The 27,343-nt window shown below is 51.8% G+C and overlaps 2 protein-coding genes across 2 annotated transcripts; one reads left to right on the forward strand and one right to left on the reverse strand.

Moving 5' to 3' along the window:
* Positions 1-20,904: 20,904 nt before the first annotated feature.
* On the reverse strand, positions 20,905-23,391 carry LOC137757421 (paraneoplastic antigen Ma6E-like). Its single transcript, XM_068534115.1, has 2 exons — positions 22,842-23,391; positions 20,905-22,661 (listed from the first exon to the last, which is right to left on the reverse strand). Exons 1-2 carry the CDS (start codon positions 23,389-23,391, stop codon positions 20,905-20,907), a joined length of 2,307 nt encoding a protein of 768 aa, XP_068390216.1.
* Positions 23,392-25,614: 2,223 nt separating this feature from the next.
* On the forward strand, positions 25,615-26,628 carry LOC137756480 (uncharacterized). The gene has a single exon (XM_068532719.1). It carries the CDS (start codon positions 25,615-25,617, stop codon positions 26,626-26,628), a length of 1,014 nt encoding a protein of 337 aa, XP_068388820.1.
* The last annotated feature ends 715 nt before the right edge of the window (positions 26,629-27,343 follow it).

Genomic DNA, 27,343 nt, shown 5'->3' on the forward strand with positions numbered 1-27,343 from the left:
ATACCCCTTCTGCTCCATTTCCCCCACCTCTTGCAGATAACCAACTTCTTTGTTTTCTGGGTTATCCTTCCTGTCTTTGTTTTTATAATGATTAGCAGGTGTGTGTATATTTCCTTATTTTCACTTCCTTATTGTACAAAAGGCACCATACTACATATTCTCTTTGCACTTTGCTTTTTCCACTTAGCAATAACTCCTGTAAATCACTTTACATCAGTGCACAGAGCTCTTCCTCGTTCTTTTTTTACAACTGCATAACACTCTATTGTGTGTATATATCCTAGTCTCTTCAATCACTCTCCTATGTTTAGACATTTAGGTAGTTTCCAATATTCCAATATTTTTCAATTACTAGTAAAGCTGCAATAAGTAACATTGTACATATGTATTTTCATATTGCTAAAGGTATATCTTGAGAGTAGATTCCTAGAAGTGGGATTGCTGCATTGAAGGATAAATTATATACGTGTATATATAATTACTGCTTGTTGCTGCTCCCTCCCTCATATGTGCTTTCTCCTTTGCCTGCTTTATCTTACATATCACATACCATCATCTGATAGTCTATACTTTTATGGTTATTTTCTGCCTCCTCCCTCAAGAGTGTAAGCTCCATGAGGGCAGTGACTTCGTTTTGGTCACTAACTGGATTATAACAGAATGAATGAATCACTGTGCAGCATTTGATCCTATATTTAAAACTTATTTACATGTCTTATTAACATGTCTATTCTCTTCCTGATGGATGTTAGGATTGTTTCCAATTTTGCCCTATTATTTTTAAAAATGCCTCAACGAAAATCCATGTATATGTCCTCATGTATACATAGACAAGATTTTCTCAAGGGTATAGCACCAGGAGTAAATTGCTGAGTCATACAGTGTTCATTCTCCTTTCACTTGTTATTCTCAAATTGTTCTCCAGAATGGATCTATCAATTTACACCCCCATCAGAAACGTAAGAGAATATAATTTTCCCTACGCCCTTGCCAGCATTTGAAATTTCTTTGGTCAACTTGATGAATAAAAATGGTACCTTGTTGATATCTTAATTTATATCCCGATGACATCTAATCATATCTAATATCTTTCATAGATGTGTTGGCCATTTTTATTTCTTCTTCAGTGAATCTTCTGCTTTTATCTTTGCCCATTTTTCTGTTGGATGATTTGTCATTTTCTTCCTGATCTGTAAGAATTTTTTATGAGGTCTTGAAATTAATTCCTGGTCTGTTTTATACATTGGAAATATCTTATTCCAGTCCATCATTTGGTTATAAACCCTGTTAATGGTGACTTTTATCAACACAGTTTTTAATTTCGATGTGGTATAATGTGTATTTGCCTTTGTGCTTTTGTGTCTTACTTAAGAAAGTTTCAGAAAATTTCCTACTACAAATCATTTGTCTCATATTTTATTTTAATGGTATTTGAATTTTGTTTTTCACATTTATATCTTTAACTCCTCTGGGGGTGATTTTTGAGAATAATGTAAGGTAGGAATCTATTTTCTTTTTGTCCATGTGGAGCGCTGAATTTTCCAATCACCATTTATTGAAGACACTCTTCTTTCCCACTGGTTCGTGATGTCATATACCAGATGTCATATACTAGATATGTAAAGGTCTCATCCTTTTTCTGTTCCATTCATCTGTCTATTCCTGAGCCAATACCAGGCTTCTTTAATTACCAGAGCTGAAAATGTCTTGATATCTGATAAAGCAAGTACTCTTCTTTGTTCTTCTTTTTAAAAATATTCTGCACAGTCTTTATTCATCCATGTTAATTTTAGGATCTGTTTGTCAGGTTTTTACAAACCTATTGGATTTATATTTGATTCAGAGATTAATTTGTAGAAGAATTGTCATGTTAGCAATGCAACACCTTCTCCTTCATGAGTGTGGTATATCTCTCCATTCACTTAGGTAGTCTTTTCTACCCTTCACTTAAGTTTGATAATTATCTCCATAAGGGTGTTGCACATTTTTTGTTAGGTTTACTCCTAGATACCTTCTCATTGTTATAGCTTTGTGAGTTGTATCTCCTTTGTCTCTATCTCATCTTCTATTTGGTGAAGGATAGTATATAGGAATACTAATGTTTTCTATATGCTGACCTTCTATCTGGCTACCTTGCTACACTTTTTATTAATTTTAGTAAGTTGTTCACTTATCCTCTTTTTTTTTGTAATATAGAATACATAATCCAACAGTCCTCAAATACTGGTAATTTAGTCTCCTTTTTTCTAATCTCCATCCTGCTCATTTCTTTTTCTTATTGCATTGGTTAGTACTTCAGATGCAAAGGTGAACAGTGGTGGTAGTAACAAGCAGAGGGAATTTATTCTCCATTAAGTATGGTGGCTGCTGTAGGTTTTGTGGTAGCTAACCTTTATTAGGTTAAGAAAGTTGTCTTATATTCTTAGTTAGAGAAGAACTTTCATCAGGTACAGGTGTTGATTTATGCATGTCTAATCCCTTTTCTGGGTCTATTGAGATGGTAATATGATTTTTCTCCTTTAATCTGTTATGCAGATTATTGTTTGCCATTTTTTTGTGTTGATCACTCTTGTCTGAAGTTTGCACATTTTATTAGTCTTCCCAAAAAATCAGCTTTTGGTGGTGGTCATCGTTTCTGCTCTGTTTGTTATTTCATTATTTGTTTGTGGTTTCATTAGTTTTCACATTTATCTTTATTATTTATTTCACTCATCTTTCTTTGGCTTTGTTCTGTTGCTCTTTTTCTAGCTTCTTAAGCTGAACAGTTGCTAATTCAGTTTCATGATCTCTTCTTTTTAAATAAATGCCTATAAAGCTATGCATTTTCCTCCACAAACTACCATAGCTGAATGCCACAGATTTTGATATATATCAAAATTTTCATTTCAAGATGTTCAGAATTTTCCATTACCTCTTTAATGGATTATTTGCAAGTGTGTTTTAAATATTTGTAAATCTATGGGAGAGGGTTTTTTTTAGTGATTTCTATTTTTGTTGCACTGTAGTCAGAGAACATTTTCGAGGAGACTGTGGCCTAATGTGTGGTTGAGTTTTACAAATATTCTCTGTGTGCCTGAAAAGACTTCTCTGTTGGGCACAAGTTTTTGTGTGAATTTATGTGTGCACATTCACATGTGTCTAATATATACTTATTTTTATGTTAGATTGTTCTTATCTTTTGTAGATTTGGCCATTTCCTCCAATGACTGATTTTATAAGTTTCAGAGATAGATAGATAGATGATAGGTAGGTAGATAGATAGATAGATTGATAGACTACATTGTTAGAAAAGGAAGGCTAGCATAGCAGTTAAAAAATCATAAAATCTGTATTGGACTAAGAATGTCAAATCCTGGATCCTCTCTATGAGTGACTTAATTTGTTTGTGCCTCGGTTTCTTCATCTGTAAAATGGGGATCACAATAGTACCTTCCTCACAGGATTTTTGTGAGCACTAAGTGATTTAATAGTATAAGGTACTTAGAATTGTAAGTATCTGCTATTAATAGTTACACATAGGTTAATTCATTTTTTTAATGTCCAAAGTAGATTGTTTTGTTTATCAATATAAATGCTTCTTCTACCTCTTATTTGCCTTTAATTCTATTTTGTAAGATAATTAACATTATAATAGTTCTTTTCCTTTGGTTAGTATTGAGTTGGTTCGTCTTTTCTTTTCCTTTATTCTCAGTCTTTCTTAATCACTTTGTTAGATGTATCTCTGTTTTATCTATCCAATCTGAGACTCTATTTTAATCAATTATTTAACCTACTTACCCTTATTGTGATTCTTGAAATATTTGGGGTTTACATCTTATTTCATATGCTGTTTTTGTTTTTCCTTTCTTGTGGTCTACTGGATTGTTTACTTAACTTTTCCCCTTTATTTTCCTTTACTAGTGTGGAATTCATACATTTTTTGTCTATTCTTTTAGTAATTATCCTTAATTTTAATATACATGCCTTAATTTATATCTTTTTTTAAGAAAGATTAAGGTCAGTCACCATCTCTAGCCTCTTTCCAATCAAGATGAGAACTTTCATGCATTTTAATATCCCTCCCTGCCCCTACTTCATCCTTAGTGTTGTGTAAATTTTCACCACCCCTCCCCAATACTAATTTACATTTTTCAACATCTTTTGCCAATTTATTTGCTCACTATTGCTTCTCCATACAACTCTTTACAGGATAAGTTTTATTCTTACAAGGGTACACCCTTTAGTTGTTGTATAAGTAAAGACTATGTTTGGATGCTTGTAATAAGGAGTCTCAAGTCAGCAGTCCAAGATTAGCCCTGCCGCTCAAGGACTTTTCAAGGACCCAGGTTCCTTTTGTCTCCTTTTCGTGTCATTCCTGAGCATGTTGCTCACGCCTTCATGTTAGGAAGATGGCCTCTGAACCTCCTGAATGGTGTGAAAATTCCTGGCATAAGGAAGGGAGACAGTTGAAGAGCCAATATGCATGTCTGACTCTTTCCAGCTGAAGGTTGCTGAGTAAGCAACTAACAGTAGCTGCCACAGTAGTTCTTTTAGATTTGTCTGTGGGTAGAACAATCCCTTAAGCTTGGTACATCTGGCCTTTCCTTTTGAGTGAGAACTACACGGGGATGTAGAATGCTAGGTAGACAGCTTTCTTCCATCAGGACTTGGAATTCCTTTATTGTTGTATGATGCATACTTACTATCAATCTGTCTTTTCTCTTGAATGAATTTGAAGATTTTATCTTTGTCTTTGATGTTCTACACTTTCACCACAATGTGGTTGAGGATGTGTTTTGTCTTTTTTTTTTAAAACCTTGTTTGGCTCTTGGTGAGCTCTTGAAACTTGAGAACTTGTATCTTGATTCAAATCTGGAAAATTTTCAACCATTAGCTCCTAGAATATTTGATCTCTCATACTGTTCTTTCTAATTGGATATCCTATTCCGTCTTGGAGGGTCTTGACTGATCATCATTCATGTCTCTTTGTCTCCCTGTGCTATGCTTTAGGGTCAAGAAGTTTCTTGTTCTATCTCTCTGTTATGGACTGAAGTGTTTCCCCCCCACTCCCCAAAATTCCTATGTTGAAGTCCTAATCCTCAATACCTCAGAAGGTAACCTTATTTGGAGACAGGGTCTTTACAGAGGTAATCAAATTAAAATAAGGTCATAAGGGTGGGCCCTAATGTAATGACTGGTACACTTATAAAAGGGGGAAATTTGAACACAGACATACACATAGGGGAAAGATGACGTGAATACACAGGGAGAAGACAGCCATCAGCAAGCCAAGGAGAGAGGCCTGGAACAGATCCTGCCCTCAGAAGGAGCCAACCCTGCCCACACCTTGATCTTGGATTTCCAGCCTCCACAACTGGGAGACAATATGTTTCTGTTGCTTAAAACTACCCAGTTTGTGGTACTTTGTTACAGCAGCCCTAGCAAACTCATAAGCTCCCAAATCAACAGTTCTCTTCAGCTCTGTCCGCTCTGCTACTTGACTCACCTAGTGAGATTTTCTTCCATTGACCATTTTAAATTGCTAAGCTCTTACCTTGGTTTTTCATCTGTATCTTCCTGCCTTTGTTTTATGACATCCTGATCTTGTCCTATGGGTGCTGGTCCTTCCTTTATCTCTCTGAAATGATGGAGGGCTCTCTGGCAGGGCTTTGGGCTTCTTGGTGTGTTTTATGGTTTTAGTCTGTGAGTTCATCCTCAGAAGGAATACTCTCCCACAGGAGTTCTGAGCATGGCTGATGCCTGGCTGGTCTGGCAGTTGCTTTGCTAGTCTCTTGACTCAGGAGAGTACCCCCCTCCATGCAGGTGATGCTTGTTTCGGCCGTACATCACACATGATGCTGGCTTGGTGTTCAGTATTCCCTGTCTAAACTATTCTCATCTGGCTTCCATCCCCAACTCTTGTCCTGGTCATCAATGGCCTCCAAGTTATTAAATCCAATGGACACATTTATGTCCTCATTTCACTCAGCCTCTCAGCAGAATTCAACACAAGTGGCAACTTTTTCCTCCTGGAAACACTATTCTCTTGGCTTCTGTGACACCACACCCTCCCAATTTTACTTTCGGCACTATTTCCTACCATTCTCCCCCATGTTCACTCCATTCTGGCCTCACTGACCTCCTTTCTGTTCTTGCCACAGGGCCTTTGCACTGTTTCCTCTGCCTGGAACTCTCTTCTCCCAGACAGACAAAGGGCTCATGTCTTAGATTGCATATCCCAGAGCAGACCCTGAAATGAGGATTTAAGTGAAAGTAGTTTATTTTAAAAGTGACCCCATGAAGGCCAGTGGGAGAATGGGGAAGTGAGGCAGGGAAGGAAGGATGTCAGCACTGGGTATGTTATCAAGCAAGTCACCACTGTGGACAAGTGAATCTCAAGCCTGAGATGCAAGGGAGCTGAGGTATTTATCCTGCAAGTCTCATCTATCATTGCTTGAGGGCTGCTTCCAGGCGCATTGACCCTTGCACCTCCAGATGAGAATGCAGCCAGCCAACACCTTGATTACAGCCTGGCAGGATCCTGTACAGAGGACCAGCCAAGCCCAAATACCTAACCCAGGGACTGGGAGATTAAAATGTGTGCTGCTTAAAGCTGCTAAATTTTTGGTCACTTGTTATGCAGCAATAGAAACCACACACCTGTTGTAGAGAGTCGAATGGTGGCCTCCCAAAAGACATATCCACGTGGAACCTGTGAATGTGAGCTTATTTGGGGAAAAGGTGTGATTAAGTGAAGGGTCTCAATATGTGATCATTCTGGATGAGGGTGGACCCTAAATCCAATGACTAGGGTCCATATAAGAGACAGAAGACAAGACACAGACACAGAGGAGAAGCCACGTGAAGATGGGGGCAGAGATTGAAGTGATGTGGCCACAAGCCAAGGAACACCAAGGATTACTGGCCACCACCAGAAGCTGGAAGAGAGGCCTGGGACAGATTCTCCCTCAGAGCCTCCAGGGGGAACCAACCCTGCCCACACCTGACCTCAGACTTCTGCCTCCAGAACTGGGAGAGGATGCATTTCCATTGCTTTAAGCCCCCCCAGTTCATGGCCCTTTGTTATGGCAGCCCCATGAAAGCCATACCCCTGTGAGTGCACCAAGCAGTAGTGCCTGGGGCAGAATGCAATGGAGCTCCAGAGTCCAGTAGGGATGGGAGTTGAATCGGGCTTGATCCTGAGGAAAAGGAAGGCTTTGAACAAAGGAGAAGCGTGAGAGAATGGCGAGTTCAGCAGGGTGGGGTGTGTCCATCTGAGAGGCGGTGTTCACTCTGGTGACTTTTGTGTGCAGAAGGGTGGGGGGATGTTGAGGAGCTGGGGCCAGTTTTCCTGCCGGGCTTGGCCTCTCGACTGGGGGCAGCAAGGGGCCACTGAGCGGCTTTAAGCAGGTGAGGGCAAGATGTGAGTGGCATTTGCCAAGGACCCCTCTACTGCTGGGTGGAGTAGAGTTTGGAGAAGACCGACCTGGAGGCCGGGAGAACCACAGGGGGCAGTCCCCGTGGTCCAGAGGACAGAGGGCACCTGTGAGCTCAGCCTGGAGCCTGCTAGACCGAGAGAATGTGAGGCTGACAGGAGGGACAGAGCCCTTTCAAGACCAAAGAGGGGCCTCGGATTCACACACAGTAGACTTTGCTTCATGCTCAATAACCCAAAGGAAGCGGGAAATGCGACCACAGCAGGAAACCAGGCAGTATGGGAGTGCCCCCCGCCCCCGCCTGTTTGAACCATCAGGTGGTTCCCAATGGACCGATCAATCCATCAGCTGTCCCTTTTAGGTGACTGCAGTGGCCCTTCCCTCCACAGGCTGTGATTCTGAGCTCGTTGGACCCCAGCTGGGCCAGGACCTTTACAGTCCTTCCCAGTTCCTGAGTAAGCATAACGGAATTCTAGGTACGAGGGACTCAGCCGTTGCAGGGATTGAATCTTCTAGGCCGGCTTCCCAGTTCTTACATTCCATTCGGATTGTGCTGCAAATCCCAGCAGAAAGCAGAATTTTCCAGAGGGGGCAGACTCTCCCCTGGCTGTGCTCCCAAGGCTTCTGCACCTCCTGTACTGCTGCGAGCCCCTGTAGCCAAGGCCAGTGGACTTGTGGTGGCCCCCAAAAGATGTCTACGTTCTAATCCCTGGAACCTGTGAATGTGACTTTATATGGCAAAAGGTACCTTGCAGTTGTGCTCGAGTTCAGGACCTTGAGACCGGTAGACAACTCTGGAAGATCTGGGAGTGCCCTAACTGCGATCATGTGAATCCTTATAAGAGGGTGATCTGAACCACAGAAGTGAGAAGGCAATGTGATGGCAGCAGAGAGAGAGTTAGAAGATGCTGCACTGCTGGCTTCAAAGATGGACGAAGGGGCCTCAAGCCAAAGACTGCAGGTGCCTCTAGAAGCTGGAAAAGGCCAGGAAATGGATTTTCCCCTAGAGCCTCCAGAGGGAGCACAGGCTTGCTGACACTTCGATTTTGACCCAATGATACTGATTTCAGACTTCTGACTCCCCCGATTGTATAAGCTCCTTAGCACAGGCTCCTTCTTAGGTCCTGGGAGGGGCACTAGCAATATCGTATTTGTAATTTTATGTTCTTTTTCTTAAAGAGGGGCCTCCAAATTGCATAAGCTTTAGGCCCCACAAACCCTGGATGCACTCGTGGCCAGGCCGAAGCACCCACTGGCACGTGGGATGAGACCCGCATGAGGGGCTCACTGTGGTTGGCAGAATTCCTCCTCTGAGCCCTCTTCTCCACAAGGCCTCAATCTTGGCCGATAAAGACTTGAACAAAACACTAACACAGTTTCTAACAGCTCCAGTCGGCCTCCCTAGAATGACCCTGGCCTCCTTAGAGTGCCGGCCTGAGAAAACTCAAGGCTGCCAAAAGAACTTGCAGTTTGTTCTAGCCCACGCCTGAAGATGGGCCCTTATCTCCCAGCCTCTGTGGGATGGCAGGAGCCTAACTTTGAGAAGCAACAGTTAGCGAAGCCGTGCAGGTTTCACGTGGACCACCCCCACTTAAAACTCCCAGTCCCCTCTGTACGGATTGGAGTGGTGTTGAGTTCACACTGGGCTCTTTTCCCCAGTGCAATAGTATATTACTGATTAACATTTGTTCTTGCCACTTTAACTAGGGTTCAGCTTTGATTTTTCTCTGACATACCACAAGTCCCAGCCCCTGTGTGATGCCCCAGCCTGCAAATCTGATGGGCCACCACGCCCATGACTGGGTTATGTTCTAGGACGCAGGTGACTTTAAGGAAGAGAAATTATCCCCAGTGGACCTGACCTAATCCCAGGAGCCCTTTAAATCTGGGTCTAGTAGCCAGAGACCAGGAAGTCAGAGATTCAAAGCATGAAAGGGATTCAATGAGAAGGAAATTCTCCTACTGTCTTTGAAGATGGGGGGGCCATGTAGCATGAATGCAGGCAGTCTCGGTGAGCTGAGAGCAGCTCCCAGCTGACAGCCAGCGAGGAAATGGGGATGTTGTTCCTATAGCCACAAGGAGCTGAACGTGGCCAATGACCTTGATGAGACTCCAGACTAGAAGGCAGCCTGGTGACACCTTGAGTGAAACCTGTGAGACCCTGAGAGAGGACTGAGCCACATCATTCCTGGAACTTCTGACCAATAGGGCTATGAGCTAATAAGTGGGTGTTGGTGAAGCCCACTGAGTTTGTGATAATTTGTTACGCAGCCATAGCTAACTAATACACTTGCCAATCATGATTTGGTCCCTGGCTGAACACATGGCTGCAGCAGGCCAACACCCAAGAGAAGGGACTCTGCTCCTCCTCTTCCTGTAGATCATAGCATAAAAGTCACTTCCTCGAGGCCCCTTTTCTGCCCCCTTTCCTCCTAGACTACACTTGGACCCTTTTGGGCTCTCAGGATGCCTGGCATTTTCCTACACAGCACTTTATCACCATTTGTAATCAGTTGTTTAACTGTGAGGTGACTTTCCTGTGTCTGGACCGTGACATCCGTGAGGGCAGGGAACTGGCTGATTTGGGTTCCCGGCTCTGTCTCAGTGCCTAGCAGAGTGCCAGGCACACAGTTGGTGCTCAAGAAATGGGATGAATGAGCAGCAACGTGGGAGGCAGGGGTGCCGAGGAGGTGGTCAGGGGGCAGCCCTGAAATTCCAGGCAGTGAAGAAGGGGAGCCCGGAAGGGGCTGGGCTGGTGCTCTCTCCCGTCAAGGTCACAGGAGGGTGGAGGAGCAGGAGTGGGGGGAGGACAGAATGAGGAGGCGCTTGGCTGTCAGGGAAGGGGCAGGCCCAGGGTGTGCCCACAAGAGCAGGGAACCAAGGGGGGCACAAGCAACAGGGACACTCGAGACGCATCTGACTAGAAGGGCCAGAATGTATCCCCAGGCAGAGGAACGCAGGTACAGGAAGTGACTCTGTAGGTGGGGAGACAAGACGAGTGTGAGGTGGTGGCCCCTGGAGACACACGTCAGCTGAAGCAGGAGGTGCAGGAGAGGAGGGTGCGGGCTGGAGGAGGGCACAGTGGAAGGTCTGGGGAGGAGCACAAAGGAGACGGTGGAGGGCAGTGCAGGGAGCGGGGGGTGGAGGGGGAGGCCCAGGGAGCTGGCATCGTAGCACCTACCAGCAAGAGTGGGTGGTGAGGCTGGTGGGCTCAGCTGTAGCCAAGGTTTCCAAATGGATCTCGGGGGTCCCTGGTGGCTCACTCTCGGGCCTCTAGGAAGGGGGGGTGTGGCCCACAGGGAGCTTCCCACTCCCCCACCAAACTCTGAGTTCCATGTCTGTGCCCAGAACTCCTGGCCCAGGCGGGCCAGAGCGGGTGCTCCACAAAGTTCGGTGTCCTAGAACGACACCTGCTGTGCGCAGGCAAAGGGCTAGGAGCTGGGGTGTCTGGGGGAACCACACGTTCCCTGCCCTCACGGAGCTCGTGGTCATGAAAGGGAAGTAGTCATCCCGCCAGGAAAGAAGTGGGGTCATAACATCATGGTTCTGGCAAAGGAAGCCTCAGTTTCCCACCGTGATCCACATTTTGGGTCACGTGTGCCACACGAGGCCTTGGCACGAGTGTCTCACTTCCATGGAACACCCTCCTGCCCCCTACTGCTTGTCTTTCAGGTTTCAGATTCAAGGTCACCTGCTCAGATCGTCTTCCCTGAGTCCCACCCCTGTTCATCTCTATCCTATCTGTTCACTTTGGAGCACTTCTCCCAGTCCGTTCTTTTCTAACGTGAGAGTGGGGTCTTCCATGAATGTCCACCTCCCTGAGTCCATCCTCTGGGCTTTCATGTGCCCCAAGACCTAGCCTGGCGTGGGCCGGGCCTCAACGACCACTGGCAGAATAAGTGAAGGGAGGGGTTGTAAAGATGAAATGAGGTGAGCTGTGGAGAAGTGCCCAGCACAGCATCTGCTACAAAGTGCTTTTGGCATTTCCTTGAACCGTGAGATCCGAACAGAATGTAAGTTTCGGAAAGTTGGTAACCAAAGCAGTGGAGTTGAGAGCGTTTCCCATCAGGCGGGCTTTGATCACTTGACCACGTGGCTACAGAAGTTGCCTCCAGCCCTTCCTGGGAGACCCTGGCCTGAGTCATGGAACTCTCTAAGTTAGAACACATGTTTCCATCAGCTGAGCTGCTGATCGAGGACAGATCTTGTCACCACTGGCCACCCTCCCAGACCCTGCCCTTGGAGCTGTGCTCACTGACTGAGGGCCAGTTCTCAACCTCGAGGCCTTGGAGCTCTGAAGTAGAAGTCACCAAGGCAGGGCTTCTGGAAAAGGCGTCTTCGGGTGGAAGAGGGGTCAGTTGGGCTCTGAGAGGTCCCCAAGGGAGGCTCTCAGGCCAGTGGGTGAGAGAGAAGTGGCCCATGAGGTCACAGGCAGTAACCGAGGCAAGGCAGGAGACCCCTGGAGACGGTGCTGTGTCACGGCGGGCTTCAGAGTCTGGGCTCCCAAATGTGGAGACACAACCCTGACTGGGAAGGAGAGGGCACGGGCGGCCAGTGAGGGATGCTAGCATGCCAGGAGCAAAATGTATCTGCGGGCTCCTCTGTGCCACCTTCTTTCTGGTTGGGGCGCTCAGAGACACAAATAGAAGGCAGTGGCACTTCTCACTACATCTCTGCTCCCGAGGGCCCCTCAGAGACCCCATCACCCGCCCTCACCTAGGAGGGGGACTTGAAACTGGCCTTCAACGCCTCAGGCAGGACCCAGGGCCCCAGGAGCGCTGAGGAGGCCCCTCTCACAGTGCCTCTTTCCTGGTGCTGCAGCTTCGGGCCTGCCACCCTGTACGTTTCATGTCATCTTGAGAAACATGTCCTGCTTTCAGCACCAGAGAAATGGCTGCCCCCGCCCATGCGTCCTAACTTGAATCAGGGCCGGGGGAGGCCCGCATGACATTTGAGGGTCGTCAGAAGCGTGCATTTTTGAGGACTCACTAACCCAGCATGGTTACCTGTGCGTTCTCACTGACCAGGATGGATGCGAAGCCACCCGGGAGCTGGTGTTACACCTAATGTTTCCTTTTGTCCTGGTGGCCTTTTTAAAAAATGTCACTGCTGTGGGACCCCATTACCCCGGTTCAAACACCTGGCACCGCCTTGGGATAGAGGGCAGAAGGGACATGGACTTGCCGTCCCGAGTTCTGACATCAACAGCAACAGTAAGAGTGTGTGGAGTCCGCCCCCTCCCCCAACACGGACCACACACGCGCGCAGCCACCCAAGTCCCCAAGCCCTCCTTGATCGTGGCCAGGCTCATGCCCAGGCGGTCCTCTTGCCCTCCTTCCTGCCTGTGTTCTCTTTCCACACTTTTCTCCCGAGGCCAACAGCCGGTCCCCTCCATGGGGCTGGGGGTAGGGCAGAGAGTGCGAGGTGGCATTCACCTTCATGAAGACCTCAGCCCATGGGGCTGCAGGGCTCCAAGGCTCCGGACCTGAGCTCAGACTCACAGACTACATGGCGGTCGCAGGCCCACGCTTACCAAAGCAGAGGAGCACTTCCTCCTCGCTCTGATTTCAGGGGGCCAGAGATGAGAGCCATGAGCTAGGAGGTGACTGACAATTGGCCTTGGGACTAAAAATTAGGAAAAGGATCAAATCTTAAGCTACAAGGTTTTGTTCTAGAACCTCAGTTCATCAGAGCTATTCCGTCTGAGACCCACCAATGGCGGGCGGCTGCCTGGGTCCCACAGTGAGCTTGACTTGGGGCAGCGCAGAGCTTGTTTACAAAGGGCAAGGTGACTTGTGTGGGTTTGCAGACGGAACTAAGCCCCTGAAGCCAGGTCAGGTAGAACGATCCTGTTGTGACACATTGGTTTACCAGTGGCACCACGTGCCTGGCTGGCTCTGGCAAATTACTTATGTCAAACTTACAAGGGCCTCTGCACCTCTTAAGGACATGGGTTCCAGACTCCACCAGGGTAAAGCCTATTTCACGGTGCAGGATAACCATGGCCCTGCGACAAAGAAGCTTAGCTCGGCAGGCAGGGAACTAGCACTCTTCATGTGGCTTTCCTTGCAAATCCCATCTCCTGTGTCACATGAGTACTCTGCTGTTGCCGTGGTGAATTGGTATTATACTGTGACCTTGATTCTGAGCAGAAATGTACGTTGCCTTGACCATGATTAGACAAAACTGGTTGTCTAGGAAACAGCACAGTTCTGAGAACAGGAAGGGCTAGATCATTCTTAGCTTTGACTGGAAGCCGCACAGGGTTACGTTGTACCCAGTGAGGTCTTGGTTTTCCTCTGGGGCCTCTTGGCTTCGTGTTTGTGTGTGTGACACAGAGAGACGGAGAGAGAGGGGCGGAGAGAGAGACAGAGGCAGACGGAAAAGGGGGTAGCGCTAGCATCCCTCTGTACCCTGGGAAGTTTCAAGCCAAGACAAGCCTCTGCAGCTGTTGTTTGGAAGTGAAGGGGGCCGGCAGCACCCTCTCCCATCTCTTACTGGGAGGCTGCTGGGGAGGGGAGCAATACTTCTCGATACTTCTGGCCTCCTGCCCATTCCCTATCATCACCCAACGTGGCTCCAGAGCTGGGGAGGCGTTGCACCGGGGGAGGCCCCTACTGGGCTCTGGGACACAACCGTTTCCCATAGAGGGTGCCTGTCTCCATCTATGAGAAGCTCCCCCACATACTCACACTCACACACACACACACACACACACACACACACTGCGCCAAGGGCCGATAGATGTAGCTTGTTGAGACTTGAATCTGTTTCTTTCTCCACCTGAACCACGCATGCTACTCAGAGCTGGCTTCCCAGGCCAGCCATGAAAGCCACCTTGACCTAGAAAGAAGCCTTGGAGGATGGATGCTACCAGCCTGTGGGCACAGATGCCAGCGTGGCAGGGGAGGCAGTTCCCAGCAGGGCACACTGAGTGAGGACCCGGCAGAGGCTGCGTGCAGGGTGATGTCCTCCTCAACCTGTGCCCTTCCCTCTCCCAACACGAGAGCAGCCCAGGTTAGGAGCACATCCCCCGCCCCCTGATGGACACACCTGCTGACCAGTAACTCCCATCCAGTTGCCCAGGCTGAAAACCTCCCCATCATCCTTGACTCGTCTCTCTTCCTCAACCACAAGCCCACGCCCCTCTCCAGTCCATCAGGAACCCTTGTTTTCTCAGCCCCTCGGTGGACCCCCGGTCCAGCCATCCACCCCTTTCCATTATCCCTGCCGATGACTCCAGCCCAGGCCCCGTCCTCCCTCGACTGACAAACGCACGCAGGAGGGGTACAGTGAATACTTCTCAAATAAATAACTGAGCAGGACTCGCTTTATTGAAATATTCACTTTATCAAGGTAGTCTGGAACCGAACCTGAGATATGTGATGTATGCCTGTATTACACTCATTTAATTTGATTGGGAACAAAGAAAAAGAAATCACAAGAAACCTGAACTTGTACTAAATGTTTCTTTACAAGGAGTATTAGTTCCTAAAAGATCCCACAAAAGTTAAAGAGTGAAATTCTGAAAAATGCTAAGCTTTTTGAAATATTTGAAATATTATGTTTTGGGGTTTTTTTTTTAACTTTAATCTTTATTTATTTATTTATTTTATGTCTTAGGTCATGCCTTGCATGGCATGTGGGATCCTAGTTCCCCAACCAGGGATCAAACCTCTGCCCCCTGCTTTGGGAGCTCAGAGTCTTAACCACTGGACCACCAAGGAAGTCCCTGAAGTATTATGTTAATGATATACTCCAACACAGTATCCAATGACTCTCTGCTCTAACAGATGAACAAATCATTCCACACTCTTCCTCCCGCCCCCTCAGTCCTCCACGTCTGGTTTTGGTTAGATTATTACTTTTACATTGTCAAGATTTCTAAGATTTACGTTCTGTCCTATAGTAGGAGAAGCATGAATGCATAATTCCACAGTTATGGAATATTAGTTCTGCATATAAATGGATTCAGTGGTCAGGATTGTTCTTCCATTTCTAAGTTCTTTGCTTCAATTCATCTTTTAGTTGGCTAGCCTTTATTTTTCAGTGGTAATTTTAACTTTCTGCTTTTAGACTTGAAGGACAAGTTGGATGAATGGGACATTCTCGGAGCAAACTGTCTTTTCCTCAGAAGTCTGGAAAACTTTTCCCACTGGCTTCTGGCACTGAGAACTGATTCAGAGAAGTCTAAGGCCAGCATGACTTTTCCCAGGAAGATATTCTTCTCTTGATCGTTCTCTTTTTTAGGAAACCAATTATATATGTGTTGCATCTCCTTTGTTATCTCCCAGATTGTCGTCTGTTCTCCAATCTTCTACTCTCTCCCATTTTGTATTCTGTGATTTCTTCAAGCCTAACTGCTATGTCCCCAGGTGGCCATTATGTATGTGGTCTCCTTGGTCACATTCACTTGAATCGATATTGCTCTCAGCGTGGCTTTCATCTCAGTAATATTTCTATTTTTCTCTTCCAGTTCTTTTCTGAGTTCTGCTACGTTCCTTTCATTTCCTTCTGCCTTCTTATAGTCTCTTCTTTGAACCCTACATCTCTTCTTCAAATTTTATTCTGAGCAATCATGTTTTCTAAAACTTTTTTGCATCTATGGAGTTTTGGGGTTTTTAAAATTTGTTTTCTTTTGTTTTTATCTAGAGTCTTCCTGTATTATTCGTGTAATTCCCCCTGTGATGTGCTTTTCTTTTCCTGTTTGCTTCCGTTCCTTTCCTCCTCTTATTATTTTTGTAATTGTTGCTGTTTCCATTTTATGTATAGGGCCCATATTGGGCTGTGAATGCCCTTGATTTTGCCAACATGTCCACATCTTCTCCCTGGGTCTCCACAGTGACATTCCACTGCTCCAGTGCTCTGTGTCCTTAATTTTCATTAATCTAACCAGATCTTCTGGACTGTAACCTTGGACTTTGGGGCAGTCTGATTCCTGCTCCAGTTCTGAGGATGCATTGCTGGCCCAGCTTGCTCCCTATCCCTGACCAGACATAGCAGTGTTTGGTTGGAGAGCTTCCTAATTTTTGGTCTGGTGTTGTAGCCATTTTTCTCTTTGAAGCCAGGCCAGCCCATCATTTTTCTGTTAAACTGGAGAGGGGGAAAGCCCAAGGCTTTGAAGGAACTTCCTTGCTTAAGTCGGTATCTTTCACAGGCAGCTAAGATTCAGGCAGGAGCACAGAGCACCCAGCTCCACCAGCTCACAGGTTCTCGACTGGGGAGGGGCCCAGGCTGGGAAGACCTAGCCCGTCCAGGCTGAGAGCTGCTCTATGGGGAAGAAGACGGGTGAGAACTGTCACCCAGCCCTGCCCTCCGCCAGCCATCATACTTGTGAGGTCATATCCAATGTGTCTGTTACACGTCACACTAGGTCCTTGGGAGATGTGTCATGGCTGAGAGCCAGCCCTCAGCTGGCTGCCTCTCAGGGGCCTCACAAGGGAGCTGAAGACTAGCATAGAAGAGATGTCTGATATCCCAACATGGCTGGACGTGGCGAATGGGCTCCAGCCCTTTGATGACCAAGTCGGGGGTCTTGGGCAATCCCAAGGCTGAGTGGTTCCTTAAACCGTGACCCAGGGCATTAGATGGCGGACCTTCCCAGCTCCCTGGGAAGAAGTTAAAGAGAAAGTGGCCCGAGGTAACTGCTGAAAGGCAAAGGCAATGAGGACTGCGAGGCACCCCAGGAGGACAAAGCGAAGCAATGGGCAGCAAGGAACCAGCAGCCTGTGGTCAACCCGAACCTGGGACCATAAGGAGCAGGGAATCCTGGGAAAATTAGTTGCAGTTTACCCCAAGCGACACGGTACACTTGACAAGTGCTGTCTCCCAGCTGGGGATGCCTCACTGCTTCCTCCACCCCTCCTCGCTGCCCCTCTGTGTGCACCTGCAAACATCCACCTTCTGCTTTAGAAGTACACGTGTGCCCTTGGGTCCCTGAGCCCCCCAGCCCTGAGAGCACCTGTGTCCATGGGCGCCAGAGGGCAGGGCTCGGCGAAAGGATCACTGAGGGGAAACTGCTGGGGCCTGACCTCTTGGGGACCCCGCAGGGCAGCACCGCCCTGTAGCAGAGCTGGCAGCCAGCACGAGTTCCTGATGCAGCCCCCATGGCAAGGTTCTCGGATCCCCCAAGAGCTTGGAATGAGCCAGATGTCTGGAACGCACCAGATGGAAAGACTGACAGCTTACACGACGATGATTGAAGCATCCTCTCCAGCCCAAAGTGTTCAAAAAGACCAGGCTTTGGGGTCTGCAAGACGGCCACTGGAGTGCAGGCTCACAAGCTCCCTCAAGGCCAACCTGAGCTCAGATCCCTGCTCACCCAGAAGTCGCTGGCTCCCTGGGGGGCCTGGCTGCCAGCAGAGTCCCTGGAGCCCCGCTCTGGTGAACTTGTCCCCCAAAGCCCAGTGTGACCACTAGAATGTGTCTGCAGAGCAAGGCTTAAGCTCCCACACCAAGCCCCTGTGGGGAGCTGCTCAAGACCAATTCCACAGTGTCCCCCCAAGGGACAGGCACCGAGCTGCCCGCCCAAGCAGCCACTCCATAGGGGGAATCTCAGTGGCCATTTGCCAAATACAGTCTCCCCCTCTGCACACAGGGACTGGGCTGGCACCAAGATGGGACTGGAGCCTGGAGGGGGCACCAGCAGCGTCTGCCCGGGTCTTCAGGGAGAGCCGTCCACACAGTGAGCTGGCAGCCCTTGGCTGCAGAGCCATGGACATAGCCCTGTCTGCTGGAAAGGGCGTGGCAGGGGGTGGAGAGCGCGCCACTCTGTGGGCCTCTGCCAGCTGCCTCGGGTCCCAGCAGGACCAGGAGGGGCTAGAAAATGTGGGCTTGGACTGCGGGCCGGAGACGGAGAAGGAAATGTGAAAGGATGTCAAGGCCTGTGGAGACGTCTCTGGCCACTCCACGTGGGACATGAGTACACCACCTGAAGCTTCGGGGAATGGAGACAGGGCAGGACACTGGGGACAGGGTCCCCCCACAACCAGTCTCCTTGGCCCCCTCAGTTGGAAGGAGTCAGCTGATGTGCTCTTCCTCCAGTTCACGGGGAAGAGGGAAGCCACTGGAAGTCTCAGAGAAAGTAATTCAGCCTGAGAGAGAAGCCACTCTGCTCCCACACTCACTCACACGTTCATAAAAGCACACACACTCACACACCCCCCACACAAAGTCACACACACATTCACACATATTCACATAAACCACACACCCACACACATTAACATGGACCACACACACTCACCCACATATACGCCACGTGTGCACACCCCACACGCACACACACACACTCACTGAAGCTGTGCCTCGAGACTCCCGATCCCAGGGCCTCGCCCGCGCTCCTCACAGGCTCGTCTTCACTGCGGAGCAGGCGCACCCAGCTGGCAGGAGGCACCAGCTTGACCTGGGCCTGGACGGGCTGCTCAGGCAGCGGCGCACGCCCTGCCTCTGAGCACAGACCACAGGCCCTGCTCTCACCATCAGACTGGCTCCCCCTCACACTTCAGTTCCAAGAGACAGGAGGCGAAGACCCAGCCCCTGACCCCATTCTCCTAGGGCCCCGCACCTTAAGCACCCCCCCGCCCCGCGCGCCTGCTTTCCCCCAGACTCGCCCTGCAGGCATTAGCCATGACCTTCCAACCCCCAGCCACCCAGCAGGAGCCTGGGGGCTGGGGGTCCTTTCGAGGCGTGTCGTTGGGAGGCCCTTGTACCACTTGGAATCTTTAGTCGTCACATCTCACTGTGGCCAGTGGCAGCGCAAAGGGAATTAGCTGGAGGATGGCAGGTGTCCCATCAGCATTCGGGGAGGGCTGGAGAGCCAGGCCTGGAGGCTTTGCAGAGAGGAACAAGGCTCCGAAGCATGCCACGCTGCTGGGCTGGTGAAAGCACCCCTTTGGCTCCCTCCCTCCCACCACCGAGCACAGACACTGTGGTTTGCACCACCCCTGTGGGACTTGGGTGCTGCCATGACCACCATGGCTGCCACCGCTTCTTGAGAAACAGGTCTGATTGCCCCCGCCACCACCTGCCCACCCGAGTGGGATCTATGTGGCCCCTGCTCTTCCCAGCTCTGAACCCAGACTCAGTCGGCAGCGGGTGCATCTGACTGATGGGTCCCAGTCCTGTGCCCACGCCCTGGCTGCGAGGGAAGCTGAGAGATTGCACACCTGGCATCTTCTGCTCCTCTTGTGGGCGCTGTGCTCAGCCTCATAAACTAGCAACGTCCCGGGACAGAAGGAATGAAAAGCGTCCACTGGGCCTGCCTAAATGGTCCAACAGCTTCCCACTGCCCTTAGCATGAAACCCAGGTCCCCCCATCCCTGAACGTTACCACTTCAGAGAGCACCCCTGCCCACCACCCCGCGCACAACTGGGCCTTCGCCCTGTGCGTGACACCAGTCTGGTCCTTTCTTCTCGAGAGCAAATCTGTTTGCAGCTGGAGGTGGTGTGGGGATGTTTGTGCCCATTCTCCTAGAAACCGCACGAGTGTCCAGGCGAGATTTTCAGCTGCTTGGTGAGTGCTGTCACTGTTGTTCCACAGTGAGAGTTTCACATTTTAGGATCCCTCAAGTTTAAGGACATTTGGGCTTTTTCAAAACTCTATCAGTCGAATACTGGCTTTCTCACCAAGGAGGCTAGAGACCTCCTGGCACGACAGCTCCTTGTTTCGGGGCCCCACGCCGTGCATCACGCACTTTGAGCGGTCCTGGATCCCAGGAATTGGATGCCAGTGGCACCTGCCCCCAGTGAAGGAGAAAACCAGGATCACCCCCACCCATTTTCAGAACACATAGGACACATGACCATCCCAGCATGAGAACAAATTGAACCCCAAAACATTACAATTCACCTATGAAATGGAAGAAAAACCCTCACCATGTCTGGGTCTGCAAAGTGCCTACCCTACCCTCTCACTGGAGAGGTGTCCCATGGGTGCTGAGCAGGACTCCTACTCTGGACCCCCGCCCTCACCCCCAGCAGCCCCTTCCCTCCATTGCCCACAGCAGACACCAGACTCAGATGAAACGTTCAGGGAAATTTATTAAAGAAAAACATTGACTGAAACCATTGAACAGAGGGCATGATAACATAGAGAGGAACTTCTAACGGCCACCGGAGGCCACGGGTCCCGGCCCCCCCCAGGGTCCCCAACAAAATGCCTCCGCTACACCCCACCCGGCGGCCCTCCATCCCCCCACAGTCTCCCTTCCTCAGGGCCCCGCGGGGGGACGATGGCTAGGGTGTGAGTGTTGGGGGGAGGGGAGCGGGGGCTGGGGGGTTCCTTGACACCTGGGTCACTCTGGGGCCTACAGGGACACATTTGGGCTTGCCAGGACAGGGAGCAGCCTGCCCCAGGGGATGATGAATAGGGGTCCCCTCTCAGGAGGGAGGCCCAGGCACCTTGAGTGGCCCTTAACATGGGGCCAGGAGGCTGCCTGGCCTGGCCTCCCCCTGCCGCCAAGCCTGGGGGCCCCGGGGCCTGCTGAGACTACTGGCCCGAGGAGGACCCCGGGGGGCTCATCTCTGCAGCCCCGTCCTCATTTCCCGGCACTTCCGGGATGGGCTCGAGCCCCTCCTCGGGGGGCTCCTCGGCCTCCTGGCCTCCTGCCTGGGCGAGGCCCTCTGGCTCCCAGCCCGGACCTCCTGGGGCCACCGGGGAAGCACTGCCCACCCGGCCAGGCATGGGGGCCCCGGGGGCATCTGAGGGTCCTGCCTGACCTAGGCCCCCAGAGGCGGGAGCACTTCCATCTTCCTGAGTGGCCGCGGAGGCCTTGCTGGTCTCCCCAGGGCCAGGGGCTGCCCTGGCGGCACCATGATCTTCAGGGGCCGCCTCACCAGCCTTGGCAGTGCTGGCAACTGCCTCACTGGCCTTTTCACGCGCTGGGTGGTCCTCGGCGCTACCTTCCTTGGAAAGGGCGGCCTGGGCGGCGGTATCTTCACCGGCCGGGGAGGCCTTGGTGCCATCTGCAGTGGTGCCCTCGGTGATGGCCTCATGGGCCGGGGCGGCCTGGGCGGCTGCTGCCAGGACTCCCACGTCCACACGGGCCTCTTCTCCCCCTGGGAACTGCTCACTGCTAGCCGGGTCGGCCTCCCAGGCCTCGGCCTTCTGGACGAGCCGCAGCATCCCCAAGAAGCCGGGAGGCCTCCGCATCAGCCGCATCCTCCTCAGCTCCTTCTGGAGCGTGTCGTTCAGCCGGGCCCGCATCAGCACCTGCCGGGCGCGCACGTGGTCCGCCGCGGCCGGGTGGAGGGCCCCCTTCTCCAGGGCCGACTGCAGCAGGCCTTCCAGGCGCAGGACGTACGCAAAGAGAGTCTCCTGAGGCCGCTGGGCACAGGTCACGAACTTCAGCCGAGCGCTCACCCGGGGGTCCTTGTTCCCAAACCCCTGCACCAGCGCGGCCAGGCAGTCCTGGGCAGCCAGCTCGGGATCTTCCGCCAGGAGGCCGCACAGGAGGTCCAGCGCGGGGCCGCGCAAGCTCTCCACCAGCCTCCTCCTCCTCTCCCTCTCAGACACGTGGCGCCACAGGTGCAGCATGTCGTTGGCCTGCTCCAGCCAGCTCTCAAAGGACTCTTCCCCGTGGCCCGGCTCTTCCACCCCCGAGAAGGTTCCCAGCTCCTTGTAGCCCATTTTCTCTAGCACGGGCTGCAAGGCCTGCCTCCACTGCTGGGTCCAGGGCCCTGCCTCATCCATGGCGGCTGCCGCTTCCACAGCTGCTTTCTCAGCTGCAGTCATTGCCTCGCCCGTGGGTCCTGCCATATTCAGAAGTCCTGCCACGCCTGCAACATTTCTGTCACCTGCAACTCCCTCCTCATCTGACACTCGTGCTTCACCTTCAGCTCCTGCTTGACCCTCAGCTCCTTCCCCACCTGCAGCTCCTGCCTCACCTGAGGCTCCCTCCTCACCTGCAGCTCCTGCCTCACCTGCAGCTCCCTCCTCACCTGCAGCTCCCTCCTCATCTGCAGCTCCTGCCTCACCTGCAGCTCCCTCCTCACCTGAGGCTCCCTCCTCACCTGAAGCTCCCTCCTCACCTGCACCTCCTGCCTCACCTGCGGCTCCTGCCTCACCTCCATCCCCTGCCTCACCTGCAGCTCCTGCCTCACCTCCAGCTCCTGCCTCACCTGCAGCTCCTGCCTCACCTGAGGCTCCCGCCTCACCTGCACCTCCTGCCTCACCTCCAGCTCCTGCCTCACCTGCAGCTCCCTCCTCACCTCCATGCCCTGCCTCACCTGCAGCTCCTGCCTCACCTGCAGCTCCTGCCGCACCTGCATCTCCTTCCTCATCTGCACCTCCTGCCTCACCTGCAGCTCCTGCCTCACCTCCATCCCCTGCCTCATCTGCAGCTCCTGCCTCACCTCCAGCTCCCGCCTCACCTGCAGCTCCTTCCTCAACTCCAGCTCCTGCCTCACCTCCAGCTGCCACCTCACCTAAGGCTCCCTCCTCACCTGCAGCTCCTGCCTCAACTCCAGCTCCTTCCTCACCTCCAGCTGCCACCTCACCTAAGGCTTCCTCCTCACCTGCGTCTCCCTCCATAGCTGCGGCTCCCGCGTCCCCTGCAGCTTCCTCCTCACCTGCAGTTCCTGAGTGACCTGCAGTTCCTGCCTCACCTGCCCTGCCAACCACTGCTTGTCTCTGGGGCTGTGCAGGGAAATTGGGTCTATCCTGTGACTCAGCATCAGGGGCCTGGGGCAGGCAGACCACAGTCCAGGGCCCCCCCTTGCCTGGTATTTGGCGGGGGATCAAGCTGTGATTTAAATACTCAGCAAACTCGACCAGGGCAACACTCGACCCCAGCTCCTTTCTGTAGTCCTTGCCCAGCACTCGGTACCTGCCCAGGGAACACAGGGCAGCCTGCACAGCCTCCTGGAATTCCTGGTCTTTGCAGTCGTCCGGGATGCCCAGGATGAGCAGAGATCGCTGAGCGTTCACGCCCATCCACCTGCACCAGTCCCGCAGTATCGCCAGAGCCATCGCCATCTTCGAGGACCTGAGGGTGGGGGGAAGCGATCAAACAGGTGTGCACAGACTGTTGAAGTGTGGGAATCGGCCTGTGGGTGCAAAGGGGAGAGAAGCATGTTTGTGCCACACAGCCCACCCTACTGCCCCTCACAGCAGCAGCCTGGAGCACCTCCCTGCCCTGTTTTGTTTGTTTGACTTTAGGAAACTTCTTTTTGATAAATTAAATTTATTTACAAGATAGAAGGCTAGGGACTTCCCTGGTGGTGCAGTGGTTAAGAATCCACCTGCCAGTGCAGGGGACACAGGTTCGATCCCTGGTCCGGGAAGATCCCACATGCCGTGGAGCAACTAACCCCGCGCGCCGCAACCACTGACCCAGCGCTCTAGAGCCCATGAGCCACAACTACTGCACCCACGTGACACAACCACTGAAGCCCACATGCCTGGAGCCCGTGCTCCTCAACAAGAGAAGCCACCGTAATGAGAGGCCCGTGCACCGCAACGAAGAGTAGCCCCCGCTCGCCGCACCTAGAGAAAGCCCGCGCACAGCAACGAAGACCCAATGCAGCCAAAAGTAAAAATAAATTTTAAAAATAATAATAAAAGAGCACTTCTTGTATACGACTCAAGAAGCAATAATAAAATAAAATAAAATAATTTTTAAAAAAAGATAGAAGGCTCGTCACATTTTCTCCATTTCTGGCCTCAGTTTTAGGAAGCTGCCTTTCTCCCAAGGGATTTTTCAAGTCTTCCAATTTTTTAGCATAAACATTTCCATAATATCCCTATATTCTCTTTGTAATGTACATCTGATCCGTAACGTTAGCCCTCTTTCATTCCTGACATTGGTGATCAGCGTTCTTTCTATTTTTCCTTGATTCATCGCTCTAGGACTTTCTCAGTTTTCTTGCTCTTTCCAAAGAAGAGCATGGCTTTGTTCATCGTGTCCATAATTTGCTTTCTATCACTGATTTCCTCTCTTAGCTCTCTTATTACTTCATTTTATGTTTCCTTTGCTCTTCTTCTTCTAGCATCTCTAAATGGGCTGTTAGCTCACTGATTTTATGTCCTGACTCTTCTAACAGAAGCATTTAGAGGAATACAGTTTCCTCCTGTCGCTTTTTGCTGCCTCCCACTAATTTTGGTAAGTTGTGTTTTTTGAGTATTCACTTTGAAATATTTTCTAAGTCCCTCTGTGATTTTTTTCTTTGATCCATGGGTTTCCCAATATTTAAAGATATATTATCATTAGTACCATCAAATAACATTTCCCCATGATGAGAAAACTTATCATGTAAAATTGCAATACTGTTAAATTTATGGAGACTTTTTTACAACTCTGGTATGGCCTGTCCGGGTGAATGTGCAAAGCACCCCCGTAAAGAATCTGTACTCTGTGTGGAGGCCAGGGCCTCGCCCCGCCCACCCACCTCTGCAATTCCTGTGCCACCCGGACAAAGGCGACCTGGAGCTTCTCGATGCCTCATGCAGTGGGCCAGAGCCCCTCCCTGGACCCCCACAAATCCATCTGCCATGGCCAACAGCCTCCACCAGATCACAGCAGCCCCAGCGCCTCCCCTCTCAGCATCAATTACGCCCCTCGTGGCCAGGCGGCTCCTCCCCACCCCCCCCCACTACATCCCCCCATACACCCTCCCCCACCCCCCAGCTGGTGGCACTCGTCTCTGGGCCCTGCAAGCCGGGCGCCCCACATGCTTAGAGATCAGACTGCCTCTCTCACCTCCCCACACCGAGGAGTCCTCCCCCGAGCACCCTCAGCGCCAGGGGCTCTCGCCTCTCGCACCCCAGACGCAGAGCCCACCCCTCTTACCCCTGCCCACCCGGGAGCCAGAGCCCCCTTCCTGCCACGAGCGTCCCCCGCCCCGGCGGGAGCTCCCATAACGCCTACCGCGCCCGCGCCCGGGAGTCCTCCCCATCGACCCGCGCCTGCGCCAGGAGTAGCTCCGCCTTCCTCCCGCCACACGCAGCAGCCGTTAGCCCTCCCCTCCTGTCTCGGCCCGGGGAGGGGGAGTGGCCCGCCCGTCGCGTCCTCCCCACCCCCGCAGCCAGTCGTCCTCTCCTCTGGCCCCCAAAGCCGGCCCCACCCGCCCAGGAGGAAGCCCTCCGCTCTGGACCCCCCCACGCTTAGCCATTAGCCCCACCCCGGCAGCCAGCGGAGCTTCTTGATGCCTCATGCAGCAGGGCAGGACCCCTCCCTGGACCCCCACAAATCCATCTGCCATGGTCAACAGCCTCCACCGGATCACAGCAGCCCCAGCGCCTCCCCTCTCAGCATCACTTAACGCCCCTCGTGGCCAGGCGGCTCCTCCCCGCCCCCTCCCCCGACCACATCCCCCCATACACCCTCCCCCACCCACCACCTGCTGGCGATCCGCTCTGGGCCCTGCAAGCCGGGCGCCCCCCATGCTTAGAGATCAGACTGCCTCTCTCACCTCCCCACACCGGGGAGTCCTCCCCCGAGCACCCTCAGAGCCAGGGGCTCTCGCCTCTCGCACCCCAGACGCAGAGTCCACCCGTCTTGCCCCCGCCCACCCGGGAGCCGGAGCCCCCTTCCTGCCACGAGCGTCCTCCGCCTCCACCCCGCCCCCCGCCCCGGCGGGAGCTCCCCCAACGCCTACCGCACCCGCGCCCGGGAGTCCTCCCCATCGACCCGTGCCTCCGCCAGCAGTAGCTCCGCCTTCCTCCCGCCACACGCAGCAGCCGTTAGCCCTCGCCTCGTGTCTCGGCCCGGGGAGGGGGCCCGAGAGTCCTCCCCATCGACCCGCGCCTGCGCCAGGAGTAGCTCCGCCTTCCTCCCGCCACACGCAGCAGCCGTTAGCCCTCGCCTTGTGTCTCGGCCCGAGGAGGGGGAGTGGCCCGCCCGTCGCGTCCTCCCCACCCCCGCAGGCAGTCGTCCTCTCCGCTGGCTCCCAAAGCCGGCCCCACCCGCCCAGCAGGAAGCCCTCCGCTCTGGACCCCCCCACACACTTAGCCATTAGCCCCACCCTCTGCACCCCAACTCCAGAACGCCCCCCCACCAGCCACCCCGGCAGCCAGCGGTCCTGCCCTCGGACCAGCACACTGAGGGACCCTTCCCCCAGCCCCCCTTCAGCCCGCTGCCCTCCGCCGCCCCTCCCCCACTCCCCATCGAGCAGCGCGTACCCCTCCCCCCACCTCCACTCCTTCCCAGCGCCACCGGTACCTGCGGAGTCCAGCCCCCGGCAAAGCCCCCGCCTGTCTCCTGACCTTCTCTGACTCTGTGGATGACGCCGGAGTCCCGCTCAGAAGGGGCTGAAGAGCTCGTCTCAGCACTGCAGCCAGGAACTGTGCAGCCCACTGTCCCAGGCACTCTGTGCGAACGCCACGTGGGTTTCCGGGTGCTCCCGGAAGCCCGAGGAAGATGAGGGAGAAAGATCTAGATGTCTCCTTACAGAGAAAGTGGTTGGATCAGGAGATCACGTGAGGAGGCGCTTTGCTACGGAAGCAGCAGTAGCCACGCGCACTGAGGGCGTGAGGTCCCAAGGCTTGGCGCCTTCGGAAGCGAAAGACACGCCCATTGGCCTTCCACCAATAGGAAGGCCTCCCTGCAAGGCTGCCGAGTTGGAGGAGTAAAGTTAGAGATGCAGAGCCCATGGTGGCACGTTGGTCAATCTGTCTTTACAGGTGGGTTTCTGCTGTGATTGTTAATGTCATAAAGCTATTCTTTTTTCTTTTTCTTTTTTTTTAATTTTTGAACTTTATTTTATTTATTTTTTTATACAGCAGGCTCTTATTAGTTATCCATTTTATACATATTAGAGTATATAAGTCAATCCCAATCCCCCAATTCATCACAGCACCACCCCCCCGCCCCCACCACTTTCCCACCTTGGTGTCCACACGTTTGTGCTCTACATCTGTGTCTCTACTTCTGTCCTGCAAACCGGTTCATCTGTACCATTTTTCTAGGTTCCACATATATGCATTAATA

Source organism: Eschrichtius robustus, chromosome X, assembly GCF_028021215.1.
Source record: "Eschrichtius robustus isolate mEscRob2 chromosome X, mEscRob2.pri, whole genome shotgun sequence".
Classification (NCBI taxonomy): domain Eukaryota; kingdom Metazoa; phylum Chordata; class Mammalia; order Artiodactyla; family Eschrichtiidae; genus Eschrichtius; species Eschrichtius robustus.

Excerpts from the sequence above, each read along its gene's own strand:
- LOC137757421 (XM_068534115.1), bottom strand. The coding sequence starts at position 23,391 with ATGGCGATGGCTCTGGCGATACTGCGGGACTGGTGCAGGTGGATGGGC. Across the intron at positions 22,662-22,841 it reads AGGTGAGGAGGGAGCCTTAG|GTGAGGCAGGAGCTGCAGGT; the intron begins GTGAGGTGGCAG and ends CAGGAGCTGCAG.
- LOC137756480 (XM_068532719.1), top strand. The coding sequence starts at position 25,615 with ATGGTCAACAGCCTCCACCGGATCACAGCAGCCCCAGCGCCTCCCCTC.